The following is a 22,041-nucleotide window of genomic DNA, read 5'->3' on the forward strand; positions in this document are numbered from 1 at the left end:
ATATAACCCCTTAAATAATTAAAAAAATACTAAACCCTTAGTTTTTATATTTATTAAAATCTTCCTAAACCTTTTTAATAAATAACTCTTTCTCTTAGGCTTAAAAAATAATTATATATATTAAATAAAAATATATAAATATATTATTATTAATATTTATTAAAAAGCTTTAATAAACTTAGCTATAAAAACCTTTATTAAGTAAGGCCCTTCTTCCCCTTACTTAATTATTATAAGTAATTTTAATACCTTATATTAACTTTAGGACCTAGGCAGGGGTATAAACCCTATAGGTAATAAAATTATAAAATAAATAAAAAAATATAATTTTTTTTTAGCCTTAATAAATACTCTTATATAATACTTAGGAAAATATATTAACTTAGTTTTTATAAATTACTTTATAGTAATAAAGGTTAAATACTTCTTTAATATAAAATTAAATTATTATATAATAATTATAAACTTACTTAAGCCCCTTAAGATAACCCTAGGGGTAAAGAAAAAATATATTTTACTAAAATATTAAGAAAACTTTAGTTAATTTATATACTTTTTTACCTAGACCCTTCCCTTAGTAAATTTAATCTTATTATTAAAAGCTAACCTAGATAAATATACTAAGGCCCTATAGGACTTTTTTAAGTAAATTATAAAAGCTATTAAAAAAACTAAGTATTAAAATAATTATAATATACTTTAGTAATTAAAGAAATATAAAATAGCTTATAAAATATATAAGGAATTAGTAAATAGCTCTTTTACCTAAGAGAAAGCTTATAAAACCTTTAAAAATATTATTTATTATAATAAATATACTTACTAAAATAAAATTATATTAAAAGCTAATATTATTAAGAATATTTAGTTAATAATTAAATAATATAAAGTAATAAATTATTTTTAACCTCCTTTTTTAATAAATAAAAATAAAAGTATTTTAGACTTTATAAAAAAAGTAACTTTTCTTAAGGATAAGCTTCTTAAGTATAAAATAATAAAGGAGGATATTTTAAATTTATAAAAAAAGGATTTTTTTATTAATAAAAATATTTACTAAGACTAAATAGTATTAAAATTAAAAGCTAAAAAAGCTATAATTAAGTTAGGTAATATTATACTTAGCGTAAATAATATATTAATTACTTTTTTATAGCTTACTTAGCCTATTATTAATAAATATATAATTAACCTTTTTTATAAATACCTAATAGTAAAATACTATTTACTTCCTTTTTAAAGTATAAAAATTATTATTATCCCTAAACCTAGGAAGCTAAAGAAAGTATATATTATATATAAAGACTATAAACTTATTTTCCTACTCTCTTATATAAAAAAAAGCCTTAAAAAACTTTTAATTAAAAAAATCTTCTTTTTAGTAATAAAATATAAGATTTTACTAAAATAATACTTTAAGGCTTTTTTAAAAAGGTTTATAATAAATTTAATTACTTATTTACTATATAATACTAAAGTTACCCTAATATAAGGCTTTATTATTTTTTTTCTTATACTTAATATTTTTAATACTTTTAATATAATTATATATAATTACTTAGTATATAAACTTAAAAAATAAAAATAGCCCCCTTTTTTTATAAAATAGGTTAATTTTTTTATAAGTAATTATAAGGCCTTTATTTAGAATAACTATAGAACTACCCTCCTAAAGATAAAGCTAAAGTATAAAGCCTTATAAAGGTTTTTTATTTTCTTTATTATTTTTATATTTTACTTTTCCCTTAGCCTAAAACTTAATAACTTTAATACTTACTTTAAATATATAAATAATATTAATATTATAGTAGTAAAAGCTAATACTAAGGAAATTACTTAAAAGCTTTAGTAAAAATTAGAAAATACCCTTAACTAAGGTAATATAAATATAGTTTTTTTTAACTTAAATAAAGCTAAACTTATATACTTTTATAAAACTAGATTTTAAATATATAATATAAAAGTAGATTTTTAAAAAAAGATTATAGCCCTTTAGAACTTAGTTTACTAGTTAGGGATATACTTAAACTTATAGCTTTTTTTTAAAAAATATTTTAAAATTATAATAAAAAAAGCCCTTAAAATAGCTAACTTCCTAAGGTCCTTAAATAAAATATAAAAAAGATTTTTACTAAATATAATAGTTATAGTAGCTAAAGCTTATATTACCTTTATAACCTTATATAAAATAAAAGCTTTTTAGCTTAGTAAAAGTAAATAAAGTATAATAAATCTAAGTAAGTAAGTAAAAATAAGCTTAATAAAATTAATTATAATCCTAGAACCCTTATTTAAAATAATAATTAAAGTAATTATCTTTATATAAAAAATAATTAACCTTTTTATTATATATAAAAAATCTAGGGTCCCTCTGGCGTTAGTATAAGTAGTATAAATTAAACTTTATATAGTAGCTTACTTTATAAACTTAAATAAAAATTACTTAATTAGTAAATATATTAATAAAAAACTCTTTTCTAAAATTTCCCTTACTTACTTATAATATATTATAGCCTTAGTAAGTAAAATAGTTTAACTTTTTTTTTTTACTAAAAATAATAAAGCTATTAAAGTAAGCTTAGACCTTAGGGACTTATTAAAGTCTAAGGTAATAGAAAAATACCTAAAATTACTTAATAGCCTCCTTAGATTTACTTTTTTAATTTACTTAAATAAATTATAAAATAAATAAAGTAATATAAGCTAGAGAATTATTATATATTATAATTTTAAAAAAACTATAGTATATAGCCCTTTTATTAACGCAAAGGTTTATAATACTAAAATAATAAATATTTTTAAAGTTATAAAGCTAACTAAGGTATATACTTTAGTAAACCTAAATATTTAAAAAATTTTACTTTTTTTAAATAACTTAGTAATAATAAATAAAATATTAAGTTTAACCTTTACTTTATCTTAAGAAGCTTATATAGGGCTATAATAAATTACCTTAAGACTATTTTTATAAGTAATTATAAAAATAGCTTAAATCTTAGGTTATAAAAATATACTAAAAAATAAAAAAGCTAATTAATTAGTAAAAAAAGGTTTAAAACTCCCTTACTACTTAAGAAATTACTTTACTATTATTTTTATTAAAAAGTAAATAAAAAAAAAATATAAGGAAATATAAAATACTAATTAAAATAATAATTACCTAAAGTCTTATAAAGCTAGAAAATAAGGCCTTTATAAAGCTTCCCTTATATCCCTAAAACTATATTTCTTATACTTAATTTTATATAAGCTATTAATTAAAAAGTTTAGTTATAAAAACTTTATAAAATATTATAAAAAATTTAAATATAATATTAGGCTTATTTATAAATATAGTAAGCTAAGAATATAAAAATATTTTATAAAGTATTATATAATAGTCTTTTTTCTCCTTAATATATTAAAAAAAAAGATATACTTTAGTATTACTTATATTTAATACCTCTTTAGTAATAAAGGGTATAAGGATTTTTAAAAACTAGTAGAGGATATAAGCTTATATAGCCCCCCCCCTATAAATATAAATATATAAAATAGATTAATACTCCCCTATTTTTTTTATTATATTAAAATATAGTAAATGCCTGATTTAAACTTAGCGGCTTTTACTATCCTAGTGCCTAGATAAGGACTTATATAACTAGCTTACTTAGTGGATGTTAATAATAAAATAAATAAATAATATCTGTTTGCTAACATACGAGTGAAAGAAAATCTCACATATCTAACCGGGACTCACATATGCTTTATACCTGGCAATACTACGCTCGAAATAGCTAATAAGAGCGCCAATCAAGTTGAAAGCTAAGTAGTGATAAGTACCCCATTTGCTAACAATGACAAAAATCCTACCTTGCCATCCCCTATCATTCTGAGGGACGGTATATCAATAGGTAGCTAATTCTATTTAAAGTGATGCACCAAGTACTTGGTAGCAATTCGCTGTATTATCTATTACCTTAATAGCCCCCGTATTGTCTGAACCGCAAAGGTAGTTTGCATTGTTCGTCGTCTGCCACTGTTACAACGTACAGATGTGGGATGATGTGGTGGCATCATGTTAATATTCCCTGGACTAGTAATCTTGTTAGCGTTCGGCGGTTGCCAAAACAGGAATCGCCAGCTGGGGGCGACTTCATATTATTGGGTTATTATACATCAGTTACTCCTTCAGTTCCTGTGTCATTTTTATATAAGGCAATCCCCAAAACTTTTTTATATTAACACACATTCCACCTACACTCAAAAACATTCATTATCCAACATCTACGATGCACGTTCTTATTGCAGGAGCCGGGCTCGGTGGGCTCACGCTTGCCCAGAACCTCCGGAAACAGGGCATTTCCTACGAGATATTTAAGCGCGATAAGCATAAAGATACAAGATTCCAGGGATAGGCCATTGCTTTACACACGTAAGCGCTCAAGAACTCCAAGTCCAAGCCTTAAGGCGTTATATGGCTTATCACCGCTATTAGCATTATAGACAAACTTGTGGCATCTATGCCATCTAATATGCCCGATTTAAGACAAGCCACTGACCACATATCTCCTCTAAAAATTCCTACCCAGATCTGTCTATACCCCGCTGAAAGCAACGTTCAAGTAGGGTGGGAGGTAGTTATCCGTCTTAGGGGGTCATAAGCAGTCGCAAGAGAAGCAGAGCCCGAGATACTAATAAGATGCCTTCTACAGGATTATCTAGAAACACCCTTTATACGCGCGAAGCGCTGTCGGCTGAGGAATCACTTGGCTACCAATATTCCAATTCAGTGAGGAAAGCGACCAGCGCATTAAACATAATAACCAAGGTGTCGCTATATATTTCAAGGACGGAACTAATACCAAAGGAGACATTCTTATTGGTGCTGATAGTGTAAAAAGTATAGGTATATTATCAATTCTAATACTTCTATCAACATTCTCAATTACTAAGTTAACATTTGCCACAGTTTGACAACAGCTGCTGCAAAAGTCTCACGATGAGGTGCTCAAAATAATCCCTCTAGCTGCTATCGTGAGTAAGCTAAAGCACTCTGGCGAGGCTTTCAAGCGTCAACTCCAACTCAGCCATAGAAGCTATTCGCTAATAGACTCAGAGAAAGGTTATCTGACCTTCTGCTCGCTGCATAACGTCGCGTCTGACGGAAAATCCGCGCGGTACTACTGGATCATGTGGCAATCAGACTCCACCATTGCCGATCCAGACCACTGGCTGCACAAGGCCACCCAACAAGAGAAGTTAGACCATGCTCGCGAGGTCATAGGCAATTGGGAACCCAAGTTTCGCGAGATATTTAGCCTCACCCCTGTTAAGGGCGTCAAAACAGAGACTCACATCTGGCGCAACCTCGAGCTTTCTAGTCTGCCAGCTGGCCGGGTCGGTTTAATAGGCGATGCGGCCCACGTCATGATGCCCTTCCGTGGCGAGAGAGGATATAACACATTCATCGACGCCATAGCCCTTGCCAAGATCTTAGACCGACTTGATAAAGAAGACAAGGCTCATGATATCGAATCGATCAAGACTTATGTTAACGAGTACAATGCCAAGATGCTGGAGCGCGGGGTGAAATCTGTGCAACTTTCGCGAGAGCGGGTCGACAGGTCGAAGGTGAATGCCAAGAAGCCGTTGCTTGCACCTATGAAAGTGATCCCATTCTCAGAAGTCGTTCTGGAGGTCGCGGCCTGACAGAACAAGTAGAGAAAGATCTCGTCAGAAATCAAGCAACTGTTTTAATGAGAAACAATGACATGGGCTACTGTGAAGAAACAACGTTTTGTCGATCGACCTTGACCAGTAAGGGACTCCGTGGCATTTCAGTCATTGATTCCGCTTTCAACAGTCAATGATCCAAGTAAATATTAGTATCGTAGAAGGAGCCATTGTTGCTATTGGCGATAACAATAATACAAGTTGTTACCTTGATATCAGCTTGTCCCATTTATAAAAGTAGGGTTAGAGGTTGGTTACAAAATAAAGAGGCCTCCAAGTAGCATCACTCTATCATCCTTTAGTTAGACATCGCCTCTTCGTATAAATTACGCCGATTTGCTCTAAAATCGCCTTTTACTGAGATACGTGGAAATCCAGCTCGGCTTACTAGCTTTGTATGAAATAGAGACATATACTCGAAGAAATATCATGCTACCCAAATTCCGTTAGACATAGAATTCAGGATAGCTTTTTTAGAGTTGCTGGCTTGTAGCCATGACCACCCTAAGGTACAGGGGGAGAAAAAAGAAACGAAACGAAAACACAAAACCAAGAGACATTTTGTGTTGGAGATGGCTTTATACAATCGAGCAAATACTTAACATAGTCTATTTGCTGGGGCTGATATATCTGATGGAGTAGTTGAAATATTCCCTAGAAGCAGCTTCCTTCCCCTTGTATAGCGATTACGCGATATGATGAGCTCAGAACATTGAACAGCTATGATATGCCATAGTGCTTCCTTTGCAACATGCCAAGAATTAACCCGGAATTCTTCAGCTGTTTACTGATGAATTTTCTCACTCTCCCATGGCCATACCCAACACCCTGTATAAAGGCCCGATCCATGCTGACCAAAGCCATATCGAACGTCATATATCACCGAAATGTAGTAGACACTCCTCGCTGATTACATCGGTGCTTACATTATAACCTACTACCGAAAACACCCTGCCCTTAACACTGGCATAGGTGCCAGCTCTCCAAGCCAGAGCAAGCAAAGTGCCAACCTGCGACGTTCAAACCAACTAACGACCATAGTTCGGTGAATACACACTGCCACCATCTTGCATAGGACCGGTCCCTGCCACCGGCACTGGCTCCACCTACGGCGATGGATCCGCTTACTAGGCGCTTGCAAAGAGTTCGGGTGCGAGCTTAATCGACGAACTTGAATGTCAGCATCGGACTCTGGAATCGAGTATATTACTTGAGGCAGGAGGCATGTAATAAACGGTAACAAGTACAGCCTTAGGACCCTCAATCTTGTGAGCAACACCACCATGCCGCCCGCTGATACGACGGGGCAGCTGCCCCAACACCAAGCAGCCATTGTAGCTCAAGGACCAGGCCAAATGACGATCCAGAAAGATGCACCAGTGCCCGAACACATGGTTCTTGTGTAGACAGCAACAGTGGCCATCAATCCAGTTGATGTCAAGTCACTGGACTACAGCCCGGCACCCGGGGCCATCATAGGTTTCGACTTTGCCGGTACCATTGTAGCACTGGGTGTAGATGCAGCCAAGGAAGGTCGTCTGGCCGTGGGTGATCGCGTGGCCAAAGTAGTCTATGGCATGGACAGACTGCAGCCTGACGGTGGGGCCTTTGCCCAGTACGTCGGTGCACTGGCGGATTTGGTGCTCAAGCTTCCAGACCACATTAGCTTGGAAGACGCCACGGCTCTAGGACTAGCAACGGCAACCCTATTCAAAGAGATGGAGCTCCCAGGAGCCCTCGACAGACTCAGCGTCCCCGTCTCTGACCGCGGCAACTTTGTCCTTGTTGCAGGTGGTAGCACTGCTACAGGTACGCGCGCCATCGAGCTACCGAAGACGTAAGTTTATTTTCTTATTTATTTATGCCAGAGGGGCGGGGGGCCTAATAGGCTTTGCTTAATAGTCAACCTACCGAGTATGTTTCTCTCGTCTATTCACTTGGTATTACCCACTTTCTACAATCGTGCTTCGAAGAACATAATAGGAGGGTGGTTTCTGATAGAAGATACTCGATAGCGCCGGTTTCCGCCCAATCGCCACATCCTCCCCGTCGAACTTTGAGCTCGTCAAGAAATTCGGAGCTGAGGCGGTTTTCGACTACCACGACCCAGGCTGTGCAGACGCTATTCGAGCCTACACCAACAACGAACTGGATTATGTGCTAGACTGCATAGCTGAGGCGGAAACGACACAGCTGTGCTACGCAGCGATTAGTCGTGCTAGTGGTCAATATGTTGCTGTGGAGCCGTTTCGTGAGTCGATTGCCCAGAGCCGGATCAACACTGTCAACGCATCGTGGTTCAACGTCATGACTGTCTGGGGTCGCAAGGTCGAACTTGGTGGCGAGTACGCATGTGAAGCCTCTCTCGAGGATCGGGAATTCGGCGCTCGTTCTTTCGCGGCTGTACAGACATTGCTTGATCGTGGCTTTGTGACGACCCATCCCATCAAGATCATGTCTGGTGGCTGGGAAGGGGTTGTCGAGGGTGTAGCCAATATACGCAGCCAGCCGCCATCTGGTTACAAATAGGTTTGTCAGGTCGCCTGATGCTAATTACGGTAAGGACTTTCGCGCTTTCTCGGATCCTTTACGCGCTTTCTCGGATCCTTTAAACATTAGTGCCGATAGATTACCAAGGGATTTTTCAACGGATTCACTTTCCTCATGCACTGGATCACACGGGAGGGCGCCTATTTATGAGATATTGCTATCAAATAGTGCATATGTATGTATTTATGTATGTTTGCAAATTAAGCTATATGGCTTTGGTGTTTTGGTCACGGCTCCGAATCAAAAGTCCCTTGGGCATAAGGCACTCCTTGTTTCTGGCACATTTGTATGTACTAACCAATCTAGCGACCTTTATCGCTCTGCATAGACTTGTCGCCCACGTTCAGCTGCAGGGTGCGGTACAGCTATATGGAAGTCATATTGGCACACTCCCTTGATTATGGCTGTTGCGATTAATGCCTAGATACTCCGTACTTCCATAGATGATTTTTGCTCCAATACTGGAGTGGCATAGAGTGATTGTCACACCTGCCACCCCTGTAAGATCTGTCGTTGCTATACTCCAAGTCTCCAACAACTTATCGGGCAAAAGGAACAGCGAATTGGAAATCTTTTCCACCGCCACGCTAGGGCGAATATCACCCATTCTTACCATGTAGTACTTAGTAAACAGCGCATTTTTACGAAGATACCGATGTAGATAATAATGATTTATGCCCAGTAGTCCCTCAAAATCAGGCTTTGCGGGGTGTCCTGGTGTCACTGGAGGTCCCCTGCATGCTAAATTCGATGGCGTCAGCGGTATCGAGTGCAAAATACCACCTCCGAAATGGTGGCTGAATATTCGGCAAGCAATGAACCCGACCGAAGGCCGAAAAGGGATCAGACACGCAAGCATCAGTGCGCCACAGATCCACCGTGCGGAGTTGCATGCGAGAGAGGACGACCCTGGCTGTCTACCATGTTGGTAATTTATTAATTGAAGGCTCTGCTGCACTTGGCAGTTAAAAGGCTCAACAAAGCCCATTGGAAAACAGTTCACATTGCATCACTGCATTAAATCATTGCGTGTTTGATACTCCCCCTACAGACAGACATACTTCTCGACGTTTTTCTTTCATCATTCCACACGTTGTACTGTTGGGGAGATGTCAACCACAAAGACAATCGCTTTTTTTGGTGCCACGATTGGCTGCGGACTTGCAACATTGAACAACGCCCTTGGTGCTAATACCCGTTGCATCGCCCTCTGCCGCACACCGAGCAAGCTCGAAGGGCTCTTTTCCGAGGACAAAACATCCCGTCTGACGATAATCGAAGGGAATGTGCACGACGTCGAGGCGGTGAAAAAATGTCTGACAGTCGATGGCACTCACCTAGTCGATACAATTGTCTTCTCCATCGGCAGCCGAGCGATAAACTACAAGCTTGAGCTAGATGATCCAAGCATTTGCAGGAGGGCTATTGCTACGGTGTTGGAGGCCCTTGATCAGCTACGACAACAAGGCCTGACTGGCCGTCCCAGACTCATCGCCCTTAGCACTACCGGAATATCTCAGTTTGGCTCTGATACCCCTTACATTGTGGGGTTCCTGTATTATTATCTTCTTCATTCGCCCCATGAAGATAAAAAGGCAATGGAGCAATACATTGTAGCCAGTGATGAGGACTTTACCATTGTGCGGTCGTCTTGGATGCTGGATGGCGCAACAAACAAGGCGGTCCGAGTCGGCGTGGAAGATCCTAAGCATGGTCGTGAATCCGACGCCATTGGATATTCGATCACACGCGAAGATGTCGGAAAGTGGATCTTTGAGAACCTCGTCCAGAATGACAATGGCCAGTATGTTAAGAAGATTGCTACAATAACACACTAGTTGCCAGTGACCTAGGACCGTTCTCGCAACACAACAGCGTGGGTTGGACTGGGCTATTATGAAAGAATATAATTCCGTTTTCTAATTTCTAGAAAAGCAGAGATAAATATAGTTTTCAATATTACTTGCCAAAATTGTGAATACCGATGCGCCAAGGAACCCCCCTTAGTTGCTGTTAGTCAAGGCCTGAGGGCAGTGGGAATTTCCAGGCTCTTATAAGAGGAACAGGTCCACTCCTGATGATTCCCAATTCATTCAAATTATTGGCAATGCTGGTGTTATCCTCAATGTGTCTAAAGACAGTCTTGGCGGATCCGACATAAAGTGGTGTGCTATTGGAGGCTTTGCCTGTTCGGTCAAAACACTTGGTAATAGTAGCTGCCTCCTTAGAGTCAGCGGCTTTAGTGTCAGTATCATGCTAAAACAAAGTGGAGGTATTCATATATCATATCTTCAAAGTCTAGCACCCTAATCTTGTAAGTTCTTGGACAAAAGCAGCTTAGACCTTGATGCTGGGGACGGTGATGCCGTTAGAGTAGCCATTCTGGTTAGCACCCGTCTCTCAAATCAGGCATCCAATATAATCACCATCAGGAATAACAACAGTAAGCTTCTTCAAGATAGCAGCAGCTACGCCTTCTCTACAGATATATACATCTACATCTGCATATACATCTTACATATACAGGGAGCCGATAGTGGGAATTTCTCAACAACAAAACTTCAATTCCAAGGATTACTTACATACCGCAACACTACAACAACGCTAGACTCACCGCTTTATAATGCCTACACACCTTTTTAAACACTTTTTAAACACTTTTAACACTTATGGTATAAGTGTAAACGGCGGTATCTAACATATATAGTGTCTTAAAGCCCAGTAGAGCCACCCCCTTTTTAAAGCCACACACAAAGCCTCCAAAAACAGATACTTCTATCCGTGGATTAATCTTACTTTATCAAAACTAAGACTTAAAAGATATACCATTAAAGGCGTAGATATCTTCCTGGATCAGGGCGTAAGTAACCGACATTGGTAGTATCGGAGTGGGTACTATTTGGGTCATAGTATCCCGTAACGTTATATCGATTAGGAGAAATCTCCTGATAGCCAGCCATTACGCAACTGTTTAATGAACTTCTATGAGGAAGAAGGCGAGCTGGAGCCTCCAAAGAAACGGCTGCCCCTGCCAGACGATAGCAATAGGCTTAGGCTATTAGGAAACCATTATTGCTTACATTAATTTCAGAGTGGTCTTTGACCAGTTGGGAGAGAAGATCCTGATTTTGAAGCCCATGAAACTTTCCGACTCTCTGTAGTTGATGGGCAGAACAGAGTACTGGAGCGTTTATAAACAGTTTGGGTGGACATGTTCGAAGTGTTGACCACATAATTGTTGCTTTTCCAGATAGCTCGGCTTGCACAGTGAATTTGCTGTGTTGAAATTGCAAAAAGACCAAAAGCCAGAGGGCTGTTGAGGCTCATATATCATTCATTTCAACACGCTGCTGGTTGAATCAAGTCTTTGTGTAGGATATCTTGAAGTAGTCTCTAGTATTCTTGATGATATAAGAATGAGTTGTATCTGCGACTAATGAATAGATAAAACAAGTCTTTTCTTTTTGCCTCGGAATGGCTCGAAATTTTGATGGCATTCAAAGCCAATCTTTTTTTTTTCCTTTATGCCCTCTCTGTCACCCCCAGATACCCAAGACCTATCGCCGCCTAACCGCAGTCAGTGGGCATGCATCCATTTGATCCGGCTGGCCAGCGGTAGAGGGTTGAGACTCCATTGGATTAAGTTTCCCTATAACACAAAGAGATAAATACTGGGATCATGAAATCGAATCATCGAACTGAATAGTCGGTAGGCCGAATGCAAGGCAGGCAACTGTACACGAAACAAGTAATACCAAAGCCATAGGGTAGAAGAATGTCAAGACGGTATGAATACAACAACGGCAGTAATGACATGAACTATAGGCTTAACAAGACATTTATCGGCTACTTTATATGATGCCGTTGTAAATCCTGCTGCTCTTGATGACATTGCTGTTTCTGTCATAACCATTGTTTACTTGTTAGTGAGTTGATTCCAAGGTAAACTTCTGTTATTCTGACTTGCCATTGTCCATTGGAGTTACGAAGTTTTCTTGGTGCTAAATAAACGATGAGTAAACATACCCCGAATGGCTGGAACGCCTTCTAGAGCAGCAGCTAAATACACCTTGATGACTTCAAGGATATAAGCAGTCTGAGGGAATGTAGCCGTTAGCGTCGGCCTGCTTACAGCATGCTAACCTTGTCTGAAGGAAATCGACCCTCGGTGTGCTACTCTAGTAAGATCCTAGACGTACCTAGTTGACAGCATACGGGTATTGACAAGGGTGCTGGCAAGGGCTTATGTAGAATTAAATTGATACTAAGGTCACAAATTAAACTAGGATTATACATGTATGGAAATTATTTTTTACTGGAGTGAGGATCGGTCTCCGTATCCATCTAGTGCATAGCAATCTAGTAGATATGTATGCATGAACCCATTAATTCCACTCTTAGTGACCAACTGTTCGGACTTCGCGATGCCCGGACGGTTGGCCTTCCCAAGTGAAACTAGCGGGTATAGAATATTCTATGAATAAGCGTTAACATAAGTGCGGTGCCTACTTGTTCTATTCACCGGCAAACCCAATCCCGCTTTGCGTATGTGCCTAAGATATGCGACTAGAGGGGAAGTTCAGAGGTACTTTGGTGCTAAAGAGGGGGAGAGATAGCGGCGATAGGAAAACACTCCGAGTGAGATGGCGCACATTGCTACGGGTGTAGCTTGCGGACAATAAAAAAACACTGCGAGACAAGGAATTCTGATCCTGCTAATTCGGAAGTGAGGAGTCGACTGCATAGCAGAAATGGAAATGGTGTGTGTGTGGCACAATATTGCCATCTCCGACGCTAGCCTATGTAATAACCTTGAATCTGTCAATGTACAAGGTGTTGCTACAACTATACAATCAATAGAAAGGCGTTTTTCATGTATATATATTGGCTGTCATAGATGTTCAAGTTATATCATACTACTTCGTAATGCCGTAGTTGAATATCCGCACCGTCTTTGGAGCGCTTTTCAAGAGAAAACCGGACAAAGGGAGAAGAGGACACACAGTAGAGAGAGATTGATGGAACAACAGTACCGTATGTAAAAAAAAAGTTCACTTCAAAATCACCGATAGGACGCCACCGTCTTGATCATCAGGGCTCATACCTATTCAGACTACAGCCTATCCCAGAGACCGCTCGACATATCTTGTCACTCTTTCTCAACGTGTGTGTGTCTGCGTCTGCATGCGTCTGTACCTTGTAGCCTGCGTTGGCACCTTGCGATTCTAAGCGTATTAGTAAATCGCCGAATATCCTCTGGAATGACCTGGCAGAAGTCGTTCTGGTGGCGTCGTGAGGGATTAGATATGATTGACATACCGGCGTTATTTTAGCTAAGCATTTCACAGCGCCGCTAGTCCACAAGCTACGCAAAGCGGAAGGGAATAGAGTTGCTCGAACCATGTGCCGCAAGCTGCAAATGACAGCGGCAACGACGAGATGTTCCAGCGCGTGTTTGTGCGGAGTTGTTAGCGGACGGGAGCCAGGGCAAACGTGGAAACCTGATCCTAGTACTTGCCTACTCCGTACGAGTATTTTCGGGCTGAAAAGGACCCGGCCGAGAACGCCACCGGGGAAATCGGCGGCAGGGATCCGACTGATCGGAGTGGGCTTTCGGGCATAATTTGACGACGCGATTTGCTGGAGATGGGCTCAGGAGGCATCGCATGGGGACATTCAAAGAAACCCCTGTCAAGCCACCAAAACGCCACCAGAGCCACCAAAAGTGGCAACACGGAGCAAAGAGATTCCAGAGCGCGCTAAAGGCAAACATCCCTGTTACAAGAGATAAGCCACGACGGTGATATCGCGAAAGAGCATCTGCTGAAACGCCACCTCAGCTAACACGTTTAGGAATTATTGATATGGATTGTGATAATATTTATTTGGCATGGAAGGAGAGATTTCTTTGCCTAATTTAGAGGCTATAGAAAGGGTTCCATGGTGAATGTAGCAGGACGGAAAAATAAGACGCCAATGTAACTTGTTTCTATTCACAATTTGGTTGTAGCTTTCTCTTATCCTCATAAATAATGACGATAATAATAACAATAACAATAACAACAATATGCATATCCATTGATACAGAAACGACAAATATTACTTATGATATATCTTGACAATTAATATTTTCTCTCTTTTGAACGAATAAAATAAATCTGCCGAGAGAAAGCAAACGCTTACAGGGTAAATAGCCTGTAGACCAATCCTGGTCAGCCCATCCAATCACAATGGAGTCATGCGTAGTCAACACGACTCGATATGATCACGTCGTCCATGAATTTGAGGGACCTAGACGCTGAAAGATATGGAATTCTTCCACTTGTCTATTTCAGTATAGTACCATAAGAATGGAGTCATGAGATCGAAGCTGAGGTAACGTCACGCTATAAGTGCACGTTTCCTAGAGTAATTGCCTTGATGGTAATATACTCATCAATACCATGAAGGCTTCCTTCTCTCCCATAGCCACTTTCCTTCACTCCACCAAATGGCGTCTCACATCCGGAAATTTTTCCAGTGTTAACGCCAACCATTCCGACCTGTAGCTCTGAGGCTACTCTCATGACGCGATTTACGTCTCGGGAGAAAAAATAGCCTGCTAGGCCGAACTCGGTGTGGTTGGCCAAGCGAACAGCATCTTGCTCGGTCTCGAAGCTGAAAATGGCGGCAAGTGGACCAAATGTCTCTTCTGAAGTAACCCTCATATCTTCAGTGACTCTAGATAATACGGTCGGCTGGAAAAAGAACCCTTCACCAACAGTGCTACTTCCTCCAATCTCCACTACTGCACCTTTCGACACTGCATCTTCAATGTGCGATTGGACTTTGGTCACGGCACTTTGGTTCACCAGTGGGCCTTGAGTGGTTGCAGAGTCCAGCCCTATGCCAAGTTTGAAGGATGCCACCTTTTGAACAAGTTTCTGCGTGAACTCTCTGACAACGGTATTTTGGACGAGGATGCGATTGGCACTGGGGTAAAACCACAGTTAATAGGATGAAGAAGAAGACGAGGCTCGAAGATAGCACTTACCAGATACAAGTCTGCCCTGAACCACGAAATTTGGAGAAAATTGCGCCATCAACAGCAGCGTCAATATCGGCATCATCGAAGACAATAAATGGTGCATTTCCGCCGAGCTCAAGGCTGACTCTCTTCAAGGTGCCGGCCGCGAGCTTTGCTAGCATCTTCCCAACGCCGGTCGAGCCCGTAAAGCTAAGCTTATTCACAAGTGGATTTGTTGCCAAATCTGTGGCTGCTTGCCGATCCTTTGTTGGGCACACCTGGATGACTGCTTGGGGAAAGCCGGCCTCGAGCGCGAGCTTAGTCAATGCAAGGCATGTGAACGGCGTTTCGCTGGGTGGTTTGATAACAACAGAACAGCCAACGGCTAAAGCCGGTGCAACCTTACGCGTGATCATGGCCGCTGGGAAATTCCAAGGCGTGATGATTCCACAGACCCCCACTGGCTCTTTGATAGTCCAAACATTCGTATTTGCCTGTTGGGACGGGATTGTCGTTCCATAGACCCGGGGGGCTTCTTCGGCAAACCATGACACGAATGACGCCGCAAACACAATCTCTCCAAGAGACTCTGCAATTGGCTTACCATTTTCAAGACTCAGAATTGTCGCCACTGCTGCTGCATTAGCGATGCCTAATTAAGCGCTTTAGGTGATATTCACATATATCCTTGTTGGTAGTGATCAGCTCAAACCAACGACGCAATAAGTTACCCCTACTCTGGGCGGTCGAGCCCCGAAAGAAAACTCTCTGGGCATCATGTGCGGATTCAATAGCGCGTTGGAAATCTGCAAGATCACAATTGGCAACATGTCCGAGAATCTTCTCCGTTGCAGGCTCGAGAACTTCAAACTTGTTCTTCTTCTCTACCCAGTGACCATCGATGAACGCAAGCCCAGTGAAGAGTGGCTCGTTCTTGAGCTATTGGATAAAAGAATCATATCAGCCCAGCCCCACCATCAGAAGCAATCTGACATACCCGGTTAATGGCTTGATCAACTAGATCAGCGTGAGCCATGGTTTTAGAACAAAGCTTCTCAAAATATTAATTGCTCCAGGTTCCCAGGGCAATGCTTGTGTCGTGGAATCTTCTTGCGAGAATGGCAGACTAGGAAGGTCTTTATAGATACCTACAACAGACATCTATTGTTTATAATCAAGCTCTTGTCTGACACCGAGACTTCAAGAAAAGCGTGTCCCTACGCCCTTCTTTTTTCTCCACCTTCATTACTGCATCCCGGGATGATATTCTACTGTGGGAATCATTGGGAGAAAGAAACCACTACGTTAAGAAGATCTAAGAAGATTACGTATGATGATGCTTGATTGCATCTTCGTTGAATGAGTAATGGGTTGAGAGGAGTGTCTCCATTGGTGCTGTACGAGTCTGGTACTTGTTCGTCGTGGGATTCCCAACCCATACAAGGACGACGGAAAAAGAATCCGTGGGCTTATTTTGTAGTGTCAGATTTAGTTAGTATCTAACCCCTCTTATTTCTCCATATAAGCTCGTTATGAACTACCTACCAGAATTACCACCACTGTTACCAGGACGCCGTTGTTTAGCGCAAACGGAACCCCGCCAGCCTCGACGGTTGCTTGTAATCATAATGAGTATCAGTCCGCGAGCCACATGTCTACTATGTGAATGCACATGGTTGACAACTCATAAAGAAGAGTTTAGAATCTTTCGACTAAAGAAAGAAGAGTTCAATTGAGACGTAGAAACTGAGCGCAATTGGCAGTGATGGCGGACGGCAATTCTCACGTAACTGGTTACCTCGAATTTTACCGCGCAGGAGATGAAGAAACACACCCAGACGGTAAACCGGTGCTGAATCGATATTCAAGACTGCTCACCAAGAATCATGATTTTCCAGGAGCTAAGGTATACCAGTTGTCTGTCAAAGTTCACGTAAGAGTTTACTGATGATGGTTGACCAGGCGATGCTCTATGCTGCTGGAGTGCCAGACAAAGAGCACATGAATACTGCACCACATGTCGGCGTTGCCACTACATGGTGGGAAGGGAATCCGTGCAATATGACTCTACTGGATTTGGGTAAAGAAGTCAAAAGGGCTTTATCTGAAAAAGGATTCCTGGGCTGGCAGTATAACACGATCGGCGTCAGTGATGCCATCACAATGGGTCACCAGGGTGAGTATTTACCTGGCACATGGAATATTTGGTCACAATTGGCTAAAAAGATACATTTCAGGGATGAGATTCTCACTCCAGTCGCGAGAGATTATTGCAGACTCCATTGAGACTGTGACATGCGCCCAGTGCCACGATGCTTGCATCGCTATTCCTGGATGCGACAAGAATATGCCCGGATCCATTATCGGAATGACTAGACACAACCGACCATCTATCATGATATTTGGTGGAACAATTGCCAAGGGCTACTCGAATACATTGCGCAAACCAGTAAATATCAGCACATGTTTCGAAGCTTTTGGAGCATACCATTATGGCACCCTGAAGCAGCCCGAGGATGGTGGAGACACAAGCAAGTCCAAGGAGGATATTATTGAGGACCTGGAGGCGCATGCCTGCCCAGGTCCAGGAGCCTGTGGTGGGATGTATACCGCAAATACGATGGCCACTGCCATTGAGTCTATGGGGTTGACTCTGCCTGGTTCGAGCTCAACGCCTGCGGCATCACCAACTAAAATGCGGGAATGCACCAGGGCTGCTGATGCAATCGAAATCTGCTTGGAGAAAAATATCACTCCCCGACAGCTCTTAACGAGACGGTCTTTCGAAAACGCTCTTGTTATGACTATGGCCTTAGGCGGGAGTACAAATGCCGTCTTGCACTTACTGGCGATGGCTGCAACTGCGGATGTGCAGCTGACGTTGGATGACTTTCAGAGAGTTTCAAATAAGATCCCATTTATTGCTGACCTTGCTCCAAGCGGCAAGTATCTCATGGCCGATTTATACGAGATTGGTGGAGTTCCAAGTGTCCACAAGCTGTTGATTGCAGCTGGGCTCCTGGATGGCGGCATTCTTACCATCACGGGAAAGACTTTGGCAGAAAACGTCCAGGATTGGCCCTCTCTTCCTCCTGATCAGGTTATTATCCGACCACTCAGCTCCCCTATCAAGCCAACCGGCCACTTGCAGATACTCAGGGGTAATATTGCACCCCAAGGAGCGGTGGCAAAGATTACTGGCAAGGAGGGTTTGTTGTTTCGAGGCAAGGCAATGTGTTTTGACAAGGAGAGGCATCTCAATCGTGTGTTGGAAAGAGGTGGAATTCCGCATGACGAGAATTTAGTGCTGATTGTGAGATACGAGGGCCCAAAGGGTGGACCAGGCATGCCTGAGCAATTGAAAGCGTCCGGGGTCATCAAGGGTGCCGAGCTCTCGAATATTGCTCTGGTCACCGACGGCAGATACAGCGGCGCTTCTCATGGGTTTATCGTCGGCCATGTTTGCCCAGAGGCTGCAGTTGGAGGTCCTATTGCACTCGTCAAGGACGGTGATATTATCACTATTGACGCAGTCCATAACACTATCAACTTTGACGTTAGCGATGAAGAGCTAGCTGAAAGGAGGGCGAGATGGAAGCCACCAAAGTCCCCAGTCAGTCGAGGGACACTGGCCAAATATACTGCCCTTGTCGGAGATGCGAGCCATGGAGCGGTTACAGATTTATTTTAACATAGAATAATTATGCAACAGAGACATATTCACAATGACTATTGAACGTATCTTTGCATGCAGATACTCATCAAAAAATTGGGCTATGACGCGAGGGCTCAAGGCTGCCTTCAATGAGAACTATGAAAAAGAAAAAATTGATGGGTTAAATTGATGATTATTTTAGCCCTCCACTGAGTAATATGCTTTGGCCCGTCATATATCCCGTCTTACATAGCATTATGACTACATTAGCGACCTCTTCCGGCTTGCCAAGTCGCCCAACAGGAATGTTCCGTATGTCACCCGGCGTGCCCTCAACAAATTGGGCGTCAGGAATCATGCGTGTACCACCAATCATTGCAGGGGCAATGTCGTTGATGGTAATACCATCTGGGGCGTGTTTGAGAGCCAGATTTTTCACCATGCCCATCAATCCGGCTTTAGATGCGGCATAGTGGCAACCGTTGATGCCTCCCCCGTAACCTGCAATGCTACCCATCAAGATGATGCGTCCCCATCCTTTGGCCTTCATATGTGGTACGGCTAGCTTGCACAGTATGAATGATGCTGTCAAATTCACGCGGATGGTATACTCCCATTCATCGAGGCTGATATCTTCCAGATTCGGGATGCGCTTGCCATGGCCGGCATTAGAGAGTAGGATATCCGGAAATTGTCCATGTTTAGTCTTGACTTCTTCAAACACTCGACTAATTTGCTCGGAGGCAGCCATGTCAACTTGGTGAACGGAAACGTTTGGCCGGCCAAATTGCTTTGGCAGCTCAACCTCGCTCAGCTCTTCGACAAGACGGTCGACATCGCCTTTTGATGATGAATACGTCAGAGCAAGATGGATACCTTGGCGATAGAGAATGTTGGCGCAAGCTTTGCCGATTCTGAGAGATATGTGGCATCAGCAATTACTGGCACACAACAGTCAAAATCAGTCCCACCAGCTGAAACCTACCCCCCAGATGCTCCCGTAATCAAGGCGAGCTTGCCTTGTAGCTCGTCGGTAGAGATCATTTCTTTGCTGATGAGAATGATGTGGAAAAGGCGGATTAAACAGCAGAATGCAGCCTTTCAATGGAGTTCACGGGATTAGCTACTTCAAGAAGGACGAGCGACTCGAACGCAATATGGCTCGTTCTCGCCCCCGCACCCCAGCCACCAAAGTAGGTAATCGAGAACGAAGTGTTTTTTTTTTGGTGTTCTCCACTCTCCACAGACGAACAAGGGAAACTAGACCCGACAAATTAAGATCTTAGACATCTCGATTGGGGCAGTTACTAACGAGGTCAGATCAACGACTCTCTTGTGTGCCATCGTACGCCGAAATGGGGTCGGGATGGCCATATACTGAATTTCGTGTCCTCATGCCCCAAAATTAACAGGAAAGTTGCTACTCTCTTCAAGATTCAACTCGGCCCAAGCATAGCATCATCAAGGTTCTTGTTACACGGTTGTGGTTCACTCTTCAAGACCTACCTTGTACTACTTCTACTTGAGCGGGCAAAAAGCTTTTCGGATATACTCGCAAAAAATGATGCAGGCCGTTGTTTTCAAGGGCAAACTACAGGTGAAGGTGGAACAGCGGGAAATTCCTAAGATACAAGATGCTGAAGACATTATCGTCAAGGTGGGATATACAGCGCTCTGTGGAAGGTATTTCTCCATCTTTCTCGAACACTCAGTGTGCACCCTAGACTGATGCAACGAGATCATTGATATAGTGAGCTCCACATTTTCCGTGGAGATCTCCCCGCTGAAACCACCGGTTTTATCATGGGACATGAATTTACTGGAGAGGTTGTGGAAGCTGGTTCGGCAGTGACTACACTCAAGCCGGGAGATAAAGTCATAACGCCGTTTACAGTAAGCTGCGGCAAGTGTTTCTATTGCAAGCAGGGTTATTCTTCGCGATGCGAAAAGAATCTCCTCTTCGGCTCGCCTCGCCTGGATGGTGGTCAGGCTCAGTATTGCCGCGTTCCCCTAGCCGATGGGTGTGTTGTCAAAGCACCTGCCAAAATCCGAGAGCACTTGTTGGTTTTAATGGCCGATATCTACCCGACTGGATATTTTGCAGCTTATAATGCCTTTAGGGGACAGCAAGAAGAGGTTCATCACCAGAATCTGGTGTTGGTTCTTGGCTGTGGCCCGGTCGGATTGTGTGCTTTGGTTGCCGCACTTGAGTATAAGCCGAGACATATTATCGCCATCGACAGCATAGGATCACGCCTAGAACAAGCTGAAAGATTGGGTGCTGAGCCGTGGAACTACCGCACAGACATGGATGGTCTCCGAACACGCGTGATGGAGTTGACGGATGGGCGAGGAGCAGACGTTGCCATTGAAGTTGTGGGACACAGTGACGCCCTTGAAATGTGTTTCAGTCTACTACGGCCATGGGGAAAGATATCTAGCGTAGGTGTTCACGTGGGCTCCATTCCGTGGACTGGGAATCAAGCATTTCACAAGAATCTCAGTATAGATATGGGTCGGTGCCCAGTAAGAAGTAAGTTGGATTGATTAATTTTACCACGAGATGATTGAGCTGACATATACACTCTCATCGCAGGTTTGTTCCCACAAGCACTTGAAAGCCTGGAGCGCCACCAGGACGACCTAGAGTAAGTATTGTTCAGCCACGGATTCGAAAGACCCTAGCTAATCATGGCAGATTCATGGCAAAAGATATAAAACCCCTTTCCGAGGCAGTTAAATGGTATGATGAGTTCAATAATATGAGAGTGCAGAAGATCATATTCGATGCGAGTAAATAGGCTTCACTCAACCTACATAGTCGCTCAGATGAAAGATAGTGATGTGGCGGATCACATCCGATTCTGAACAATAAAATGATATATTAATTGTGTTAGAGACCTTGCCTTATGAATAGAAGGCAATAGAACTCAGGGATAGATGTGATGCACAACGCTGTGGTTCAATATAGCATGCATTTACCTTTGTGTGTTACGAGGGATTCACACTGTCCCAAAATGAGCTCGTTTTGTTTTCTCCTTCGCACAGCGCTTGACATCGTCTCCGAGACATACTTGTCATCTGGTGTCAGTTGAAATGGCATTTAATCAGTACA

General features: G+C 41.6%; 7 protein-coding genes across 7 annotated transcripts; 5 read left to right on the forward strand and 2 right to left on the reverse strand.

Annotated features, from left to right (window-relative positions):
• Positions 1 to 4,681: 4,681 nt before the first annotated feature.
• Positions 4,682 to 5,691, forward strand: Triagg1_8399 (uncharacterized protein; the record flags this gene model as incomplete). Its single annotated transcript, XM_062903242.1, has 3 exons — positions 4,682 to 4,771; positions 4,963 to 5,020; positions 5,099 to 5,691. The coding sequence occupies 3 exons, from the start codon at positions 4,682 to 4,684 to the stop codon at positions 5,689 to 5,691; spliced, it is 741 nt and encodes a 246-aa protein (XP_062752592.1).
• A 1,307-nt stretch (positions 5,692 to 6,998) lies between these two features.
• Positions 6,999 to 8,244, forward strand: Triagg1_8400 (uncharacterized protein; the record flags this gene model as incomplete). Its single annotated transcript, XM_062903243.1, has 4 exons — positions 6,999 to 7,049; positions 7,122 to 7,552; positions 7,618 to 7,629; positions 7,731 to 8,244. The coding sequence occupies 4 exons, from the start codon at positions 6,999 to 7,001 to the stop codon at positions 8,242 to 8,244; spliced, it is 1,008 nt and encodes a 335-aa protein (XP_062752593.1).
• Positions 8,245 to 9,374: 1,130 nt separating this feature from the next.
• On the forward strand, positions 9,375 to 10,103 carry Triagg1_8401 (uncharacterized protein; the record flags this gene model as incomplete). The annotated part of the gene is made up of 1 exon (XM_062903244.1): positions 9,375 to 10,103. The coding sequence occupies one exon, from the start codon at positions 9,375 to 9,377 to the stop codon at positions 10,101 to 10,103; it is 729 nt and encodes a 242-aa protein (XP_062752594.1).
• A 4,548-nt stretch (positions 10,104 to 14,651) lies between these two features.
• Triagg1_8402 (uncharacterized protein) lies at positions 14,652 to 16,307 on the reverse strand (the record flags this gene model as incomplete). Its single annotated transcript, XM_062903245.1, has 4 exons — positions 14,652 to 15,237; positions 15,299 to 15,923; positions 16,003 to 16,210; positions 16,269 to 16,307. The coding sequence occupies 4 exons, from the start codon at positions 16,305 to 16,307 to the stop codon at positions 14,652 to 14,654; spliced, it is 1,458 nt and encodes a 485-aa protein (XP_062752595.1).
• Positions 16,308 to 17,218: 911 nt separating this feature from the next.
• On the forward strand, positions 17,219 to 18,962 carry Triagg1_8403 (uncharacterized protein; the record flags this gene model as incomplete). The annotated part of the gene is made up of 2 exons (XM_062903246.1): positions 17,219 to 17,447; positions 17,509 to 18,962. 2 exons carry the CDS (start codon positions 17,219 to 17,221, stop codon positions 18,960 to 18,962), a joined length of 1,683 nt encoding a protein of 560 aa, XP_062752596.1.
• A 157-nt stretch (positions 18,963 to 19,119) lies between these two features.
• Triagg1_8404 (uncharacterized protein) lies at positions 19,120 to 19,970 on the reverse strand (the record flags this gene model as incomplete). Its single annotated transcript, XM_062903247.1, has 2 exons — positions 19,120 to 19,840; positions 19,912 to 19,970. 2 exons carry the CDS (start codon positions 19,968 to 19,970, stop codon positions 19,120 to 19,122), a joined length of 780 nt encoding a protein of 259 aa, XP_062752597.1.
• A 517-nt stretch (positions 19,971 to 20,487) lies between these two features.
• Triagg1_8405 (uncharacterized protein) lies at positions 20,488 to 21,727 on the forward strand (the record flags this gene model as incomplete). Its single annotated transcript, XM_062903248.1, has 4 exons — positions 20,488 to 20,609; positions 20,678 to 21,459; positions 21,523 to 21,574; positions 21,625 to 21,727. The coding sequence occupies 4 exons, from the start codon at positions 20,488 to 20,490 to the stop codon at positions 21,725 to 21,727; spliced, it is 1,059 nt and encodes a 352-aa protein (XP_062752598.1).
• Positions 21,728 to 22,041: the final 314 nt, after the last annotated feature.

This window comes from Trichoderma aggressivum, assembly GCF_033847375.1.
Source record: "Trichoderma aggressivum f. europaeum strain CBS 100526 chromosome Unknown scaffold_041, whole genome shotgun sequence".
Classification (NCBI taxonomy): domain Eukaryota; kingdom Fungi; phylum Ascomycota; class Sordariomycetes; order Hypocreales; family Hypocreaceae; genus Trichoderma; species Trichoderma aggressivum.